We start from the raw sequence: 16,885 nt of genomic DNA, 5'->3' as shown, positions 1-16,885 counted from the left end.
AAACATCCAATATTCGAATATCGTATTTGGTACATTTTTAAGTAATTAACGAATAATATTTCATTCGTAGCTTTAATCAGCTCTATGTAAGCAAATAAATACTCCTTGTATACCAGATCGTTCGATAAGTTCTGTCGTCTTTTCCATTATACAAAAAATACTACGACACATCGACATTGAACAACTGTAAACATTCACACATGTTGATCGAGCAATGGCATCGTTGGAGAACAGTAACAACGAACCCAATGAGCTCCGATTTCTCATCGAACCTGTTAAGTTCACTGTCCGTTGTCCCATCGATTCCAATCGTAATTTATTTACGAACGTTCCCGAAAACGTGATACCCGATCGATGTGCGTTACGATTCGAGGAAGAAGAAAAAAAAATGGCAGCTCGTTCGTCGAAGAAGCGTGTCCACCGCGTCCGATATCCGTGTATCGATTGTGTCCGGGTTTTCTTCGTTCCGTGTGACTCGCGGAGAGAAAACCGAGAGTGGGGCATCCCACGATATAAAGGAGAACCGGTCCAAGAGGTAATCGTTCCCACTCCATCGACCGTTCTCCATCTCTTCGGTTCGCCGCACGAGTTTCTTGCATTTCTCTTTCCGTGACCGGTCGAACATCGTCGTCGTCCTCGTCGTCGATCGCCCTTACCGATTCTCTGCCCTGTGGTACTCAGGAACGACGTTTCGTCACAGCTGATCAAGGTAAGACGATCCCCCAGCAACCAGAAACTCTCATTTACACATAGGGAAGACTTGGACCGGACCGAGACGATTGACTCGTTTCGGAAATAATCGAAGAGATCGTCGGACCTCGTGTCGGTAACGATCGATTCACGATTTTCAACGTTTAACTATCGGTCACGATTCTAATTTACGGATAAAGCTACCAGAGGTGACTGTCTTTCAAGTTTTCGTTCGCGAAGAACACAGAACCGTGGTAGAGGTCTTCCGGTGGAAAATACAGGAGTGAAAGTGACACGGTTAGATTTACATCGTTATTTCGAAGCGTTTTTCAACGACCGTGTAATAAATAGTTTCGATAGATCCTCGATAACGTTATTATGTCGATTTTCAACGATTTTTAACCGGTTCTGGTGGCTCTCGTTAAGGGTAAAGACACGATCGATGGAAGCGACTCGTAATTGGAAACTAATTTCAGTTTCTTCGCTAAATTAACTCGATGAGAAAGTTGGCGTAGTTCCGCCGCGAACGAGGCAGTTATATGTTCGATTAATTTTGCGATACGTTACGAAGCCATCATTGTCTTCTGCGAGGTAGAAACTTGGTATTAGGAAGATGTATCGGAGATTCTAATTTGTTGGATTTTAGGGTCTTGCTTTTGACACGATACCTTATTAATTACATTTGCAACAATTGTTTCTGTAAAATCGTTCCTTGCAATTTTGAAAGGATATACCGGATTGTTCGGAAAGTAGTTTAGTTTTTTTTTTTTGGTGAAACATGATTTTTTTAGAGTGTACAAACATTTTATTCAATTATACATTCTCCATTTTGGAAAACGAAATTATTTTCCGTGCAACCCAATAATTTCTATATCTCGTTTTTAGGTATTCATTATTTTTCGAACGTTCGAAGACGGTAATAAATGTATCGGAAAATTATTCGCAAATGACGGGGTAAACCTCATTTAAATACAAATACGAGGATAAAAATTCATTCGCGGGAAAATAACGTAACTATTGGTTGCACGTTTTCCACATTTCGTGGAATAATCATCGATTCCCTGTTACTCGCATCTGCGTCGGCTAGAATCTTCTCTCGTTGTGTTTGTAATGATATTTAATAATCGGGAGTTTCGAAAGCTCCCGAAACTGTTGCCAAACAGTGTCATATAATACTGGTCGACGTTAAAAATCATCCCTGTTTCACTTTTTCCATCTATCTTTTCTCTGTGCAGCAACAACTAGATAAAAATATTATACCAACCAAACTTAGTACTTCTTTTGTGTAAAAATCAGTATTTTAACAATCTTGACAAGCTACAAAATATTCTAATGCTTTCGATATTTTCTTTTCTGTCGACTCGTTCGTATGTTTACAATTGTTCAAAGTTCTAGTGTCGTAGTATTTTTTTTACAATGAAAAAAAATTATCGAACAACCTGGTACAGTGTCCATGGTTATTTGGAAATAACGATCTACTTTTTTCACTAAGGTGGACCAGGTTGCTACCTACGATAATTAAGTTGACCTTTGATTGTCAACTGTTGAAGAATTTTTGTGTTGTTAATCGTGTTTCGTGCACAAACAGACCACCATAACTCGATACGTGATTGTTTTGAAAGCTTCCACGTGCTCAGAAGCATTTCTCCAACAATGCACCGCGATGCATGTTTTTGTTTCCGCGAGCCAGTAAACAAGGGCAGTAACATTCTGTCAGGTTGTTGTTATTTCTGTGCGTCAGATTGTCGCAAAGTTATCACCACAATATCTCGAAAGTGTTACCACAATTTCGATTGTATTTCACTCGCTCTAATTCTCGATGGTGTAAAAAATTGATCGAGTCGAAATGATAACAGGGATTAAATTTCAATCCCTTCGAAGTATGTAATATATTACAATCTAACACATTACACAGTACTACATTACACAGTACTTATTGAACAGTACTACATTGCACAGTACTTATTGAACAGTACTACGTTACACAGTACTTATTGAACAGTACTACATTACACAATACTTATTGAACAGTACTACATTGCACAGTACTTATTGAACAGTGCTACATTGCACAGTACTTGTCGAACAGTACTACATTACACAGTACTTATTGAACAGTACTACATTACACAGTACTTACTGAACAGTACTACATTACACAGTACTTATTGAACAGTACTACATTACACAGTACATATTGAACAGTACTACGTTACACAGTACTTATTGAACAGTACTACATTACACAGTACTTACTGAACAGTACTACATTACACAGTACTTATTGAACAGTACTACATTACACAGTACATATTGAACAGTACTACGTTACACAGTACTTATTGAACAGTACTACATTACACAGTACTTATTGAACAGTACTACATTACACAGTACTTATTGAACAGTACTACATTACAAAGTACTTATTGAACAGTACTACATTGCACAGTACTTATTGAACAGTATTATATTACACAGTACTTATTGAACAGTACTTATTGAAGAGTACTACATTGAACAACACTACATGGAACAGTACTGTTCAATAAGTTTTATCGAACGATAAGTTAACTTATCGAGGAAAAGTTATCGAGCAACCTAGTATAACCGGTGAACACGTCAAATAGAGATCGAGACGAGACGTAGGACGAAACTCTGGTTGATCCACTAAATTCCGCTCGAGTATGACAGCGCGTGTGATTACCCTGTCACATCCGTAAGTCGCCTTTCCATCGTGTTGCCTAATTCCAGGTTTTACCAAGGACAGTCTTTGGTAATACACGGGTTTTTTTTGCGAGGTACGAGCCTCGTTTTTCTTTTTCGCGCGAAAAACGAACGCGGTGTTGGATAACCAACCTTCTGTTATTATCGGTCAGGGTGTTACTGACCCTGAGTTGCTAAACAATTTTTCCGTGGAACGATCGGAATCTGTACAATATTCGTAAATTTCAGGACGATTAAAAAGTCTCGTTAGAAAATTTACAGATGACTGAAAAATACATCCTGATAAACATTGGTCCACATTTTCGTTCTAGAAATCATATAAATCGAGTGGTCTGAATTCTTTTCTTTTATTATGTTTATGTTTGTTATCATTTACAGTTGCTTGAAAGGATCCAGTGTTGTATTTGCGCAAAATACATTCCAGAAATAAGATTTCGAAACATCAAAGTTCACTTCGAATAATTTGAAATTGAATATTTTTAGAGGAAAGATTCAAAGAACACTTTCCTACTTTCGTGGAACTTTCCACGATTTTTGCTTCGAAGTATGTAATATATTACGATCTAAGCGTGTTGTAAAATTACAAGAACTAACATTCTACGAATGGATTTCCTCGAATGAAATTTCGTAAAGATTGACTTGACATATTCGCTTGCAAAAAAAAATGTCTACTCATTTAAATGACCGTAGTAGCCTGAACCTTTTTTTCCATGTGCGCGTTACTTTCGATTGCGTGTCGCTCGATCGTGATATTCGGTACGGAAATGTTCGGTGAGTTATTGACTGTAGTTATATTTTCGCGTGTCGCAAATGAACACGTTAATCCGCTGAACAGAATGTACAGATGCATTCAAGTGACGAAAATCTGAAAGAAAATTTTGTCGTGTTATTTCGTGACGACTGTTATTCGCGATTATCTTTCTCAACGTTACAAGGAACTATTATTTTGTCTATTACAACAATATTACATTATTATTATTATTATTTGTAGGTAATAGTATAAATCTGTAAAATTCTATAGTTTTTCTTTTTTTTTAATAGAATATACTATTCCAAATTTTGCAAAATGCAAGATCTTTCATCGGTAAAATTTTCCACTCTTTTTTCATAGAACGTACAAGCTTCTACTTTCGCCCGCCATCTTGAAATATTTTTAAGACCTGCGTGAATGTATGAGAGCCGTCTCCGTGTTCCGTAGAATTTCTTTATTACCGTTTATTTTATTTTTGTGTGCTCAATTTCCGACAAATTATTTTTCCTATATGAAAAAAAAGTTAGATATCATCGTTGAACATTTCAGTCTCAATCGCGGTCGAAGTTTTTAGGTTAATCTCCGTGTTTTCACTGACATCTGCCGGCTGTAGATTTCAAACAAATTTCTAACTTCTGACTAAGGGTTTCTAGGTCGAAGTTGTTAGTTAATGTTGGATAAATTTCTAGATTTTCACCCGAGTCCTTGGTTGGATGTATCCGGGTCAATTTCTAGGCTCCGGAGAGTATCACGGGGTCGACGTTACGTTTGTAAAACTCTGAGGCCAGTTTTGAAACGATCGCGGTCAATATTACCCAATCTTGTTCTCAAATCGGTTATCCTTAAACGTGAGTAAATAGAGCCGAGGAGAGCTCCGGAGACGCGACATCGGTGCTTTTTCTTGCAAGAAAAAGTGAAATACTGGTTCCTCTCGGCCAGCCGTGACGAGTTAGAGAAAGTTTAGCGTTGAGCAAGCTGCTTCTGGTCAGCATTAATTTCTCACATAAGACCGATGTATATCTCGACTATTTGCGCAACCTGTTACAGTGCGCATTACGCGTTACACGTGCAACACTGCAACAAGTATTATGCTCGTTACCTGCGGTCGATACTGAACGTTGACTTCCTTCTCCTTTGGGTCGTTTTCAGCCAAGACGTTATTTGGTCTTAACCGTTAGTAAATTCGTTGCTTGATAAAATAACGAAATATGGTTTGAAAAATTGTCGAAAAATATTCTTTCACGATTAATTACATCTGTTACGAATAGTCGAGAAAAATAGATTTTACATTTACTTTTCCAATTGTTTTGATGTAATTACTAAGAATATTTACAAGATGTAAATGGAAACAATATTTGGTCTTAATCCTTAGTAATTTCGTTGCTTAATCGAAGGTACTCTACAAATTTTTCAAAATCTATTTCCTCGAAAGTGAATATTATTTTACATTAACATTTATTCTATAGAAAATGAATTTTTTATTTTTCTTAAAAAATTTTCTTTAATGCTCAAAGTTAAATTAATATTTCAATTTCAAAATTACTATTATCTCATTTTTATTAACCAGCCTACACGAAATGAAGATATATGAAATATTTGTTTAATATAATAGGATTGAATTTTGCAGGATTTGACTCCATGAATGGTACCTCTGTTGAACTTAAATTCCTAAACTTTCTAGTTATGAAATCTATCTGTATCAAGTGTGTCTTTCGAAATATATTCGAAAGTATATACTTGTCTCGATTAAATTTTCCACTACGAAATCTCTCTGAAATTGCCCTCTACGAGATTTATTTCTATAGAGCTTCCGAACTTTCCTTTTACAAAATGCATTTTCGTGAGATTCAACTCGGCAAAATTTCTTCCTTTGAATTCGTGAAATTTACCTGCGTAGGATTTATCTCTACGAGCTTCGAAAGTTTTACTACTATATAATAAAACTTTAGGCCTGAAAAATTTTAAACATTCCGGTGTGCACTTGTTTTGTTGAATCTTAGCTCGTACATTTACTTTCTCAGAATTTAGCTTCGTGACTATAGATATTGTCTTCGTAAACATAAACTTCGTGAAATATTGCACAAAACATTAATACGAAGTAAAAGAAATTTATCTACGCAAGCACAGGCATGTAAATTTTAATTTTCAGTTTTTTTGCACTTAGAATCCAAATATTAAACGAGCATTAATTATAAAATTTAGAAACATAATTTTCTGCTGTTGGAAATCATTTTCGTATTTGTTTAAAAGAATCACAATTTTTCCGTTAGCGTTTCTTTTCAAAACTTTTGTAATTTTACTTATTGTTGTTAAACGACAATCACGACGCAGGAAACAATATATTTTCCAATTAATTGTGCAAGCTGATGTTTTGAATGCAAGACTGCATCGGACAGCATAATTAACATACTTGAAGCTGCACTCTAATATCCCATTCTGTCATGTTTGTCTTATTACCTGTCACAGATTAACTTCCCTACTAGTTATTATTAGAATCTAGAAAAAATTGTTTGTTTCGTAAGGGCAGAGCGTATTAACGATTAGTCAATCAACCTTTACGGTTGTATCTCGTAAACAAATACATTTGCTCGTATATTTATTAAAAAGTTAGTCAATTGTAAAAGTTTCGTCGATTTCTTCTTTAAGATCTGTGAACTCTACAATCCATGAAATCTAATTTAATTTTTAAATAAATAACAGTCAACGAGATATTAAAATCGTACAATTCACAATGTAACAGCAGTGCACTTGAACATTCAATAAACTTTCGGTTATCGGAGAACCGATTTTTCTATCTTTTGAACCTTCGAAGCTCACTTATGCGCCGGCTGACACTCGAACGATCGATTGAAACTTTCACAACATTCTCTCGAGTCGATTTGCCAGGGCCATCTTTTATACCAATTTTTAAAACTTCATTATCGAGATTTCTCGGCACACCTGTGCACACCGTGCAGTCGTTTCCCCGTAGGTTAAACTCCCCCGATCGAAATCACACAAACCATGGTCTCTCCAAAGACCATACTTACTTTTCTAATCGGTTTCGATCAATTTTCACCGAGTTCAACCTTATGCGCTCGAAGATTCTTCTGTGACGAAGAACCAATCACTCGATGAAATTTCATCGAACGAAAATTACGTAGAAATTAAAATACAACTCTCTCAGCTCGATATTTCGTTCGTATGAAAATATATTTCGACACGAAGATATTTTTCGTGTAAAAATATATTTCATTATTTTTACATTTTACGAGTTGCTGCGTTTAATTCTCTTCCGAGACGTTTTTCGAGTGCAAATAATTGAACTCGTGCAACGAAAGATTGCTCAACTCCGATGAAAATAATAACGCGCACAATCGATAGCGAAGAAACTCATATTTCGTACGGGAACGACGCACCATTCCCTTTCGCCAAATAGAAAGTGGTATCTTTATTGAAACTTCTTCAAATATTTATTTAAAGAATAAGATGGGGAAAACTTTCTACGAGTGTTCACATAATCGCGCCGGGTACGGAACATCAAATGAAATAGGTTGCAAAAGTAAATTGGCGATTTGTTCAGGTTTTGTCGGTGAACTCGTCAGTAAGGCTGACTCGGCAAATCTTGCATTAAACGTGACTAGAGTTTCTTGTTGCAAAGGGCTTAAGTCACATCTTAACAGCGAGTTAACTGATGTTCAATGGAAACCATCGGGTAGCAAACATACGAAACAAAAAGATTGTACTTTGATCATTTATTCGATGTCTTTCGTACAGAAACTCGATATACTTGGTGCTTCGATGAGTTTGATCGTTTGTTTTTCCATTGTAAAAGAAATACTGTGACACTTGAACTTTGAACAACTGTAAATACTCACAGATGTTCATCGAACAGTAATACTATCTTTCGAAAAATAAAACGAATCTAATAGCTCCATTTCTTATCGAACGACAAAATTTATCCAGCAATCTAATATTATTCTTTCTTCTGGTTTCGAACAATCGTGTTTAAGTATCGTTACTTAACAAGGATTGGCCCACGTAAATTAACGCAGATCCGTGTTGAAATGTAGGTGACCGACCGTGTTAATTAATGTATTTACCCACACCGCTCTTTATTTCCCAGCTGAACCGAGTTAAATGGCCGATCACCGCGGGGTATTTAATTAAATGAACATATCGGTCCATAATGTTAAATAAGAGTATCCTTTGAATGTGTTCTGCGGTTTGGTGTTACAATGTGATTGGTTGATCGCCGTGATGCACTCGTGAGGTTTGAATTCGGTGAACGAACGATCGCGACTGTCGTTAATAATAATTATTATATATTATTTTAATAATCACGGTGCATCGCATCGAGCAAATAACGTCAAACGAGAAACAAATACATTTTTAAGTACGATAGTATCAAAATTCTTTACACGCATTCTTTATGCATCTACGAACTGCAATCTTTGGGAAATTTTAAACGTTAAATTAGAATCACGTTTGTTAATTTACAGAAACGAACGCATTTACGACTGTCTCGTTGAAAAATTCAAAGAAACGAAACAAACACACCAAAGTGTCGCGATAAATACCCTACTTTTCACACTTTGCATTTCCTGAATCATGCACCTTGTGTTACGGTACATCTCGCACCCCGATTACCGTTAATTAGCATAATTATTCTCGTTTTCTGACTTCACTGGATTCTCCTGTTGCGATTTGCACCACGTGCTGCGTATTACAATTCTCTGCACCGTTTGATATTTTCCAGCGTGCTCGAATAACGTCCACGTGTTGCAGTTCCTTATTAGCAATTGTTGCTTGTCGTTTATTTTCTCAAATCTTGCAGCATCTTTTCACGAGAATATCGTCCACGATTAAATTTCCTCTTGTTTACCGTTACCTGCGTTAATTTTCGTTCATATAAATATCTGATAATACTCATATTGTATCGTACGAAACATTTACATTTTACTTTATTCTTCAATTTTACCTGTACGATTAAACAAAAAATCTATCTTTATTTTTTTCTTTAATTTTACCTGTACGATTAAAAAAAAAATCTATCTCTAATTGGACTTTGGAAAACCAAAGTCGAAACGTCTGTATCTTCCTATCTGCGCTAACATGTATTAATGAAACAATTTAACGAGAGAATAATCGACGATCGTTTATTCCGCTTACGTCCGATTATAGTGACTCCATTGTACCGCGATACTATTAATATGGATTCAACTAATGTAACGGTTCCATTCCCGTGTATCAACCGCTCGAAATCGTTGAACACCTATTTCTGATTAATCAGGATTCAATAGCCTCGTTAAAGGATTAAGAATTTTTACGTAACCACGTTTCGATTTCCAGATGTTGCTGATTCAACCGACAGAGGAGATGTCGAAGCAGATTCGCGAGGAGCTGAACGAAAATGTGGCAACTCGCGACAAGGATCTTGAAATCATAAAGGAATGGCTCATCAAGCAGCCACATTTACCCGATTTCTATGGTGATTATACCTCGATTAATGTCCCTAGTATTTTGCTTCGTAACTGTCAAGCGTTAGACAGAGTTCGATGATTTTTCTTTCTTCCTCCAGCTATATTGTTTACCTTAGTTTGATCTTCTTCGCGCGACCTTCACCAACTTCGTTATTTTTCCGCTCCAGATGATTACAGACTGATGACGTTCCTTCGTGGATGCAAGTTCTCCTTGGAAAAATGCAAAAAGAAACTGGACATGTACTTTACGATGAGAACAGTGGTCCCCGAGTTCTTCTCCAACCGAGATATCACAAGACCAGAACTGAGAGAGATCACCAAAATTGTGTAAGAGGCTTTTTCATGCGTTTTCAAGATCTTTGAAAATATGAGAGTTCGAATAATGGTTCGTTCAGTAATATATACTAATCTCTGTGAAAAGAACTAGAACTTTTCTTCTCTTTGGTATCTACGGTTGTGATGATAATAATAAGCCAAGAAATATATTTCTTAAGTCCGTGCTAACCAGGAACGCGTACAAACGAAGCAATTTCTGCTTGTAACGACACTGTACTTATTATTAACGAGTGAATTTTTACTTTCGTTCGTATCAGAAAACGGGACACTTTGTAGATTTAATTTTGTATTCTCCTCCCATTAATGGAACATTTAAAACGGAACAAAACGAAAGGGAACGTTAGTGAAAGATTTCAATTAAAGATACTCTATGAAAACAGTGGCTTAAAGTTCGCAGCCAGTTACCGATGTATAATCGTATCTTTGAAATTTAAAATTCTCTAATTCGTCGCGCGCGCAAATAATTTCAGCGACGCCATTGACATCGACCGCGAGCCACGTGAAACTTTTGAGAAGCAAATTTACATAGCTTAACGAGAAAACTTCCAGTTCGTTTTAATAAACCTCGGTCATTCGGCATTAGATCCCATTTTCATTGAAACGAATGACAGCGTCCCGCATGGTTCACTGTGGATTTCCAATGCATTTCCAACGACTAGTAACACCACTTCGCGGATATAAAATTTTCAACAGAAGGAAAAGTTCCATCTAGATTTACTTTCTACCGTGTGAAGTATTCCAGCGGTATAAAAAATTATTAAAGTGAAATATAAAAATAATCGTCACAACTTGTGCAATTATTCGGATTCGTTTTAATCAAAAGTGTCGATCGAAGAATGAAATAATCCAGGAATATTAAACATAAAATTTTACAAATATTAATTCCTTGCAAATACTTTAAATAAGAGACAAAATTATTATTTCTTTCGTTGTAACAGTCAGATCCCACCGTTACCCGGTCTAACGAAAAATGGCCGCCGTGTGATCGTTATGCGAGGAATCGACAAGGAGTTACCGACTCCCAGCGTACCGGAAACGATGAAGCTGGTCATGATGATCGGTGACATACGTCTCAAGGAGGAATTGGTTGGTGTGGCGGGTGACGTTTACATCCTGGACGCCAGTGTCGCGACGCCATCGCACTTCGCGAAATTCACGCCCGGAATCGTGAAGAAGTTCCTGGTCTGCGTGCAGGAGGCTTATCCGGTGAAGCTGAAGGAGGTGCACGTGGTGAACGTCAGCCCGCTCGTTGACACTATCGTTAATTTCGTGAAACCATTCCTGAAGGAGAAGATACGCAACAGGATCTTCATGCACAGCGACTTGAAGACCCTCTACGAGTACATACCCAGGGAGATATTGCCTACGGAGTATGGCGGTGATGCTGGACCAATTCAGGCTATCCACGGTACGTTCAAAATTGTTAACTTTCTTAATGTGAGATGGTTCCGTTACCGTGGGTTACCTATTGTTCTCCCTGCGTCTTTGCAACAACTGCAACTGCCCTATTGTTCTGCCTGTGTCTTTACCACAACTCCAACTGCTCTATTGTTCTGCCTGTGTCTTTACCACAACTCCAACTGCTCTATTGTTCTGCCTGTGTCTTTGCAACAACTCCAACTACCCTACTGCTCTGCACGTGTCTTTGCAACAACTTCAACTACCCTACTGCTCTGCACGTGTCTTTGCAACAACTCCAACTACCCTATTGCTCTGTACGTGTCTGTACAACAACTGCAACTGCCCTATTGTTCTGCCTGCGTCTATACCACAACTTCAACTGTCCTACTGCTCTGCACATGTCTTTGCAACAACTCCAACTGCCCTACTGCTCTGCACATGTCTGTACAACAACTCCAACTACCCTATTGTTCTGTCTGTATCTTTACAACTCAAACTGCCCTATCAAATTCCTAGATACTTTGAGCTCTCTCACGAAATGTGTGTACGTTATACAAAGTGATTACACATTATCGTATTGTTACACGGTAAAGCGAGGAGACTGAATAAACGTAGCCCGTAAATTATACTGTTTCGAGATCCAAACGATTTGGCACGAAGTGAAAGGTGCGCCTGGCGATAGAAAACTATACAAACGCTCGAAGCGATTGCCTAGTCTTTACAAGGAGAAATATAGTAACACGAGAAACCTTTACTGTTTCATCTTTCTTTACTTTCTGTACTCTTTCCTTTCACTGCGCGTGCGTGAACTTTGATATTATCGGTACATTGTCAGTATCTCCGTATTCGAAATAAGAGGAGGACAAATACGTCGGTAATAATACATTATTGAAATACCAAAATTGTTAGTGTACCATTGTTCGTTTAAGAAACAATTAGAAGTTCCAAATAAAAATTCTGAATGTCCATTTTCCTTTTCTTCAGAAACCTGGATACAGAAATTGGAAGAGTACCGTCCATGGTTCCTGGAACAGGAATCCGTAAAGACGAACGAGTCCCTACGACCCGGAAAACCAAAGACTCAGGACGATCTTTTTGGACTCGATGGATCATTCCGACAGCTGACTATCGATTAAAATTAATGCGTTTTCCAACCGGTGGTAATTTTAAACAATTCGGTGCTAACGCGAAGGAAAATCAACTGAAAGAATGGGAGAATACCACAATTATCACGGGGTCCCCATCACCACAAGGAGAGTCAGCTTCGATAATATAATATTTTGTACATGCTTAATATATTATAAAAATATTTATCTTTTCTACACGCTAGTAATTGTTAGTCGAATGGTTAACTCTGCACTGCATAATACGTTGCAGACAGATGTTTCATTATATTTTTTATGTACAGATTCAGTGGGAGGTATGTTTGTAATATTGGTAAATTGATTAATAGAATTTATTTAATCACACTGGGAACAGATTATTTCACGAAGCAGTATATGTATACATTTGTGCGAACAAATTGATGATTTATAACGAATATGTAATGGATATGTATTTAGAATAACGTCAATGAGCATGTTGAGAAGCTTTAAGGTAATTTTGATAATCATCACTTCACAGAGTACATTTTGTTATTATTCATCATTTGATAAATAAAACATTCTTTTACTACTAATTAAAATTTTTAAACATTTTAAATATATACAGCACACTAAAAGTATTTCACTTTCCCCACCAAATCGATCGAAGCTTCACTCAGGTCAATTATACATGTTTTTTTTTATTACTTCCCAACAAGTTCATAATCATTTGTTTAATTATACAAATCTAAAAGAACTGAGATATATTTAACCATAAAAACATTCGTTTTATTTCATAACAAATTGGAATACGTATTCCAATATAATATAAAGCGAAATCAAATTGTCGAACAGCGTCATTTGTAATGTAAAAAAATTACAATTATTCGAAATGTAAGAAATTATAATGGCGCACATCGTTGTCTGTACATAGATACGTTTATTTACTTCTTTGCGATTACAAAATTGCACAAAACGGAATAGTTTCAATTTTTAAGAGTATCTTTTTTATCAACTCCACACCACACGTCTCACACTGTGGCAAATAGGCTCGGTTCATGTGCAATCTACGATATACGTGTACGCTTAAAAAGCAGAGAATCTACAGTATTACTTCTCACGAGTATGAAGGCTTAACGTAAGAAACTATGCTTGAAAAAAATATGTGTACGAAGAAATTTTGAAAAAACTTTATTGGATGCAAACGAAACTTAGATGAATAGGAATGCATATTTATTTTGTCGTTATCGTTAAATGAGGGTAATCCACGTTACATTAGTTAATAATCGGAATAAGAATGAAAAGAAATTTTTCAAAATCTTTTCTTTTCTTTAGAGTAACAAGAATGGTAATGAATTTCTTTTCAATTTCGTAAAATACAGGGATTAAATTTATAATTATATAGATCTCTGTAATTATAGGCACGATGTTTCTTACGTGATATCTTCAACCGTGGAAATTTTCAGTAAAGTATCTCTACAAAACAACAATTATACGAAAAGTATTATAATATTTTCTATCTGTATTTTCTTAAACATTGTTTGATCTGTGTACTATGTAATTACTATACTATATAATAACAATGTAGTATACATATATTATATGTATAATATTTTTGATAAATTTTATATACAAGGGGTCTAAAGGTATCAAAAAAATGTTTGCTCAATTGTTGTTTAGGACATTATACGATATAAATAATTTTTTCGCAGGTGGAGTAATTGAGATAAATTTTTTGTTACCTTCAATTCCTTACGAGATATTCCAACGTGTCCAGATAAAACAGACACACTATGTATGTGCATATTAAATGCATTTTTTGGTAGAAAAATAATATTCGTGAACAACGAAACGTTTACCGCAAAAATTGTAAGTGATTATAAACGTTCTTAAAAAACAACTGCTTATAAAACTCTTTATCGAGAATGGTTCCATAGAATTATTTTTTACCGAATAACGTACAAAGTTTTCATTCGTTTTGAATTCTTTCAAACGTTTCTGTATTTAATTTCAATCGAAAAAGAATTTTGAAACGGAGGAAAAGAAATTGAATCACGATGTACCATTATAATTTTGAAGAATTCGAAATCTAAAACTTGAGAAACGAGCTGAACCTTGTAATTGTGTATTTCAAGGACACTCGAAACTTCGAAACAAGTGTACCAAAGAATTCACTTACTCTCGACGTGTCACTTTCTGTTGCGCAAGTGCTGGTATTATACTCTCCCCTGTAAACTACAATTAATTTCACCTGTTGGTTAGAAAACGAAAAAATCGGTTAAAAGAGAATGCAGTGTCGAGTGAAAGCGATCTACCATGTCCGAAAGGACGTATCTAAATTGCACGGGTTTCCGTTTACGTTTACCCGTTCTTCTGATGCAATTAAAATAATCAACCAATCGAACGCAACGTGAAACAATTTAGCCTTCTATTTGTAGGGAACAGCATTCTTAAAATTCATTCATAGTGTGTCGAATTGTAAACTATACACACTATCTCATACATTGGCCAACCATTCATTTTCAGCTAATATTAATTAATATTAGCTACTCGATTCACTTTCTGTATCAGTGAATAGTTTCTTTACAAAATTTCTATGCTACTTTCGACTCAATTATAGAAACGAAAAAAAAATGAATGGCACATTATATTTGCATCGTTTTGTCGATCAGTATCGAAAAATTGAATGGAAAATGTGTGGCTAAATTTGAATACTACAATATTTATACAATTGACATGTAAAATTGTAAAACATCAAGAAACGTACGAAGTACAGTTCAAAGAATGTAAAAGGTGTAAACACTCTTATAACAACCTACTTTCCCATATTCCACAGATTTCTCTAATGGGCTCCCTATCGTTAACGATACTACGTTTAATTAGTTTTTATCAACACTCTGCAAGCTGGCACGTCGCAAACGAACAAGTGAAAGTCGTGTAACGAGCCAGAAATATCCAAAAGAAATGTGAGAGTCAACGGAAGTGCCATGAAAGTCCAGAAAATTTCAATGCTCGTTTTTCAAATTCATTGACAGCTTCTCTTGAATAGGCAGTAATATTCGTGCGATATTCTATTCGTACAAAGTAGAATGAGCGATCAAATGAGACGAAAGTAACTTGTTCTACGTGCCATAATATCACAATTTTTTTATATCAACAAAATTCTGCACTACTGTCCAAAAATCTTAAGAGATTCAAAACAGACCTGAAATCATTACAGTTAAGTTTCTGTACTTACAATTAGTAAATTCGTACAATAATTCTCTGGAATAATCTCTTTTCACATATATATACAAGTTCTATTTATTTTTTTTATTCACCTATATTTATACTTATACTATTTATATTTATACAATTTTATTCACGATAATTATTTGTACGCAGTTTTGCAGATCGAAAAGTGATACAATTTTCGTGGAATTTTCTTTTCTCGATAGTAATTTTACTCTCTGAAATCGTATTCCATCGCACAGTTACTCTGCTTGCGTACAACGTTTTAAGATTTGAAAATTTCCAGGTTTCCTAATCTCTCTTGTCAGAACTATACCTATCGAGCTCTCTACGCTGTAGAATTGCTATTGGGCAACGACGAGGTTTCGTGTCCGCGAGTAGCACGAATGATCATGCGCGGAGAAAATCGTGAAGCTCGACTTACGACTCGAACACACACGTGGCCTTTAAAATCGGTTTCCTCGATTCAGTTTCGAAACGCAATTCGACAATATTCTCATGTCAATTTTTCATTCGTACGTCGCAAATATCATCGACCGTATTTTTCATCACGGAAGCACCCCAATGAAACATTAACCGAATATATTTGCCTCCTATAAAAAATTCTTATCTTCCTTGATTTTCATTTCGAATCTCTAAACCGATTTTCCTTTCGTTCGTCGCGTTTCATCGTACAACCGCTTTCATTGAATACAATACTTACTATCGTTTACCGTACATTACTGATTATTTTAATATATCGTTTACCACTTTTATAAATTGTTATCTTCGCGATATATAATCAATTTTTTTTTCCTTATTACAGTACCGTTCGATAAGTTTCATAGCTCGATAAGAAACAGCGCTATTAGATTCATCGTTTTATTTTTCTAAAGATGGTACCACCGTTCGATGAACATTTGCGAAATTTTATATAAATCTCTCAACGTTCAAGTGTCGTAGTATAATTTTTCCAATAGAAAAAATTGAATAGCAGCGATAGAATTTGTATCTTCGGAAGGTGTATCACGAAAACAAATTCACGAACGATTAATGAAAAATGTACAAGGACTCTTCACTTTCGATCAGAACAGTGGAAAGATGAATTGCTGAATTTAAACATGGTCGTGCAAGTCTTCGAGACTTCGATGGTCCACGAAGATCATCAACACCAGAACCTCGTAAAAAAAATATATATACAACAAGACATGATTTTGGAAGATCGT

General features: G+C 35.8%; 1 protein-coding gene across 1 annotated transcript; it reads left to right on the top strand.

The window, feature by feature from the left end:
• The first annotated feature begins 542 nt into the window (after positions 1-542).
• LOC143153803 (alpha-tocopherol transfer protein-like) lies at positions 543-15,241 on the top strand. Its single transcript, XM_076325373.1, has 5 exons — positions 543-709; positions 9,500-9,638; positions 9,798-9,957; positions 10,905-11,374; positions 12,352-15,241. The coding sequence occupies exons 2-5, from the start codon at positions 9,500-9,502 to the stop codon at positions 12,501-12,503; spliced, it is 921 nt and encodes a 306-aa protein (XP_076181488.1). The 5' UTR covers positions 543-709; the 3' UTR covers positions 12,504-15,241.
• Positions 15,242-16,885: the final 1,644 nt, after the last annotated feature.

This window comes from Ptiloglossa arizonensis, chromosome 13, assembly GCF_051014685.1.
Source record: "Ptiloglossa arizonensis isolate GNS036 chromosome 13, iyPtiAriz1_principal, whole genome shotgun sequence".
NCBI classification, from domain to species: domain Eukaryota; kingdom Metazoa; phylum Arthropoda; class Insecta; order Hymenoptera; family Colletidae; genus Ptiloglossa; species Ptiloglossa arizonensis.
Note: the sequence above shows the minus strand (reverse complement) of the source record. Positions and strands in the feature narration are given on the sequence as shown.